Source organism: Leuciscus leuciscus, assembly GCF_965113295.1.
Source record: "Leuciscus leuciscus genome assembly, chromosome: 20".
NCBI lineage: Eukaryota > Metazoa > Chordata > Actinopteri > Cypriniformes > Leuciscidae > Leuciscus > Leuciscus leuciscus.
In genome coordinates this window covers 2,374,587-2,376,576 of record NC_138744.1, presented here as the reverse complement: position 1 = coordinate 2,376,576, position 1,990 = coordinate 2,374,587, and the positions used below count along the sequence as shown (strand labels likewise).

Below are 1,990 nucleotides of genomic sequence, written 5' to 3'. Positions count from 1 at the left end.
TCATGGTTAACTTGTAGCTCAACATGAGTTCCTAAAAGAGCAGCCAAAAGTGTGATTCTCTCAACCCCAGGTCAGGACTGCACACGGATTAAGCGTTGTAGTGTTTTTGTGACTGCACTATTCAGGCTCCACACGGATTGAGGACAACTTTTCAGCTATACGGTAATGCACCTTTGCTGTTTTAGGCTTGTGTTTTGTTTTTTTCTCCATTCCATTTTCTCCATCAACTGACTTGATTTAGTACAACTAAAAAAAAGTTAGTTTAGGCAAAAGTATAGATCTTGTCTTTTATTTGACCTGTCCTTGTGAAAAAAGTACACTTTAGCATGCTTTAAAAAGAAGTACATATTATTGAAAATAAAGCTATAAAAAATATACTTAAGTGCAAGAATGTAATGTTTTCAAACTAATCTGGTTGTGCTATTTTACCTAATGCAACTTCCATTCTCAAAGCTTTGACCTTTTATCAAAAATATTACATCCTTAAACCAAACGGCATGATTTGACTGAATCCACTCTTCATTGTAGGCTTTAAAGATCAACATGGAGAAAATCATCCTAATATTCCCTCTGATATTGCTGGCGCTGCATATACAAGGAGGAGAGTTCTCCAAATATCCAGCTTGTTTGCCTGAAGCTCCACAGCCGGAAGTCGTGGAGTTCGACAACACAATCTATGCCACTTGTGAAGTAACTCCCAGCCCCAATTTGCCACGTAACCAGCCAAAGATCTTTGGGCAAATCCTCTTCAAGCAGCTCTTCCCCAATGGAGATTTAGAAGTGAAAATCAACCTCCGTGGTTTGCCTGCCACCGATCGTCAAGAGCGTGCCATGCACATCCATCAGTATGGAGACCTCAGTCAAGGCTGCATCACTGTTGGTCCTCATTATAATCCAAACGGCGTTGACCACCCTCATCATCCTGGAGACCTGGGCAACTTTGCTTCCGAGCGAGGAGTTATAAGGCAGTTCCTGACGCTTCCAGACGCCAAGCTCTTTGGGCCTTATTCCATTCTGGGACGTGCGGTGGTGGTTCATGAGAAGGAGGATGATCTGGGAATGGGTTCAGATGAGGAGAGTAAACTCAGTGGGAATGCTGGAGAGATAATTGCTCTCGGTGTGATTGGTATTACTACTCCAAGTCTGTGGGAGAAGACCGGACCGTTCCCCAAGAAACCATGTGGAGGGAGTCACAGATGAGGGAGTCGGATATGGTGGGAGGGCAGACTCAAATAGGATAATCATGATTTTCCTTGTGTATTCTTTGTATGTGTCCTACATTAAAGTATATTTCATAACCTGAACATTCCCATGTTTTTTTTTCTTGCTCTTTTCAGAGGCTTTTTGGCCATAGCTTCCAATAGTAAATGCACTCTTAAAAATAAATGTAGGGTGAATGCAGGCGAAGTGGGCCGTTTAGTTTGATTTACTGTGCTCAATGGGTTAACCCTTTAAGAGCATGACAATGGCCTTTAATTAAAGATACACTATTTCTTTAAATGATAAAATGGTTTTGGTTGATGCAATATGACACTGGAGGGTGTGGCTACATCTCAAGGGAGGACACCCTTATTGTTGAAGGTAGACATAAGATTTTATTTTCTAAATTATAAGGTTTCTCGCTAAATGTCAACAAATGGGTATATTATTCTGACAGTTTGTTGCTACAGTTAACACGGAATCAAAATGCAAAAAAAAAAGATTTAAAAACGTGTTGGTTTTCTTGTAAGGTGTTTAAAGCTACAATATGTACGATTTTTGTAATAAAATAACCAAAAATCACTTGCAAAGTGTGATATATATATATATTTCCTGTAGTTGTGTACTTTCAGTATCCCAAAAGTTCCCAAAGATTTTTAATTTCAGAGAAATTCCAATTTTAAATAATGACGTAATATCCGCGTTATCACTGGTTTCCGCTCGTACTGCCATAGTAACCATGGCGACAACTGCGTTACGTCTAGCGGCACGCTCATGGAGTTGTTTCGTT

The 1,990-nt window shown here is 39.9% G+C and overlaps 1 protein-coding gene across 1 annotated transcript; it reads left to right on the top strand.

Annotated features, from left to right (window-relative positions):
• Window positions 1-543: 543 nt before the first annotated feature.
• Window positions 544-1,200, top strand: LOC309484591 (extracellular superoxide dismutase [Cu-Zn]-like; the record flags this gene model as incomplete). Its single annotated transcript, XM_082150915.1, has 1 exon — window positions 544-1,200. One exon carries the CDS (start codon window positions 544-546, stop codon window positions 1,198-1,200), a length of 657 nt encoding a protein of 218 aa, XP_082007041.1.
• Window positions 1,201-1,990: the final 790 nt, after the last annotated feature.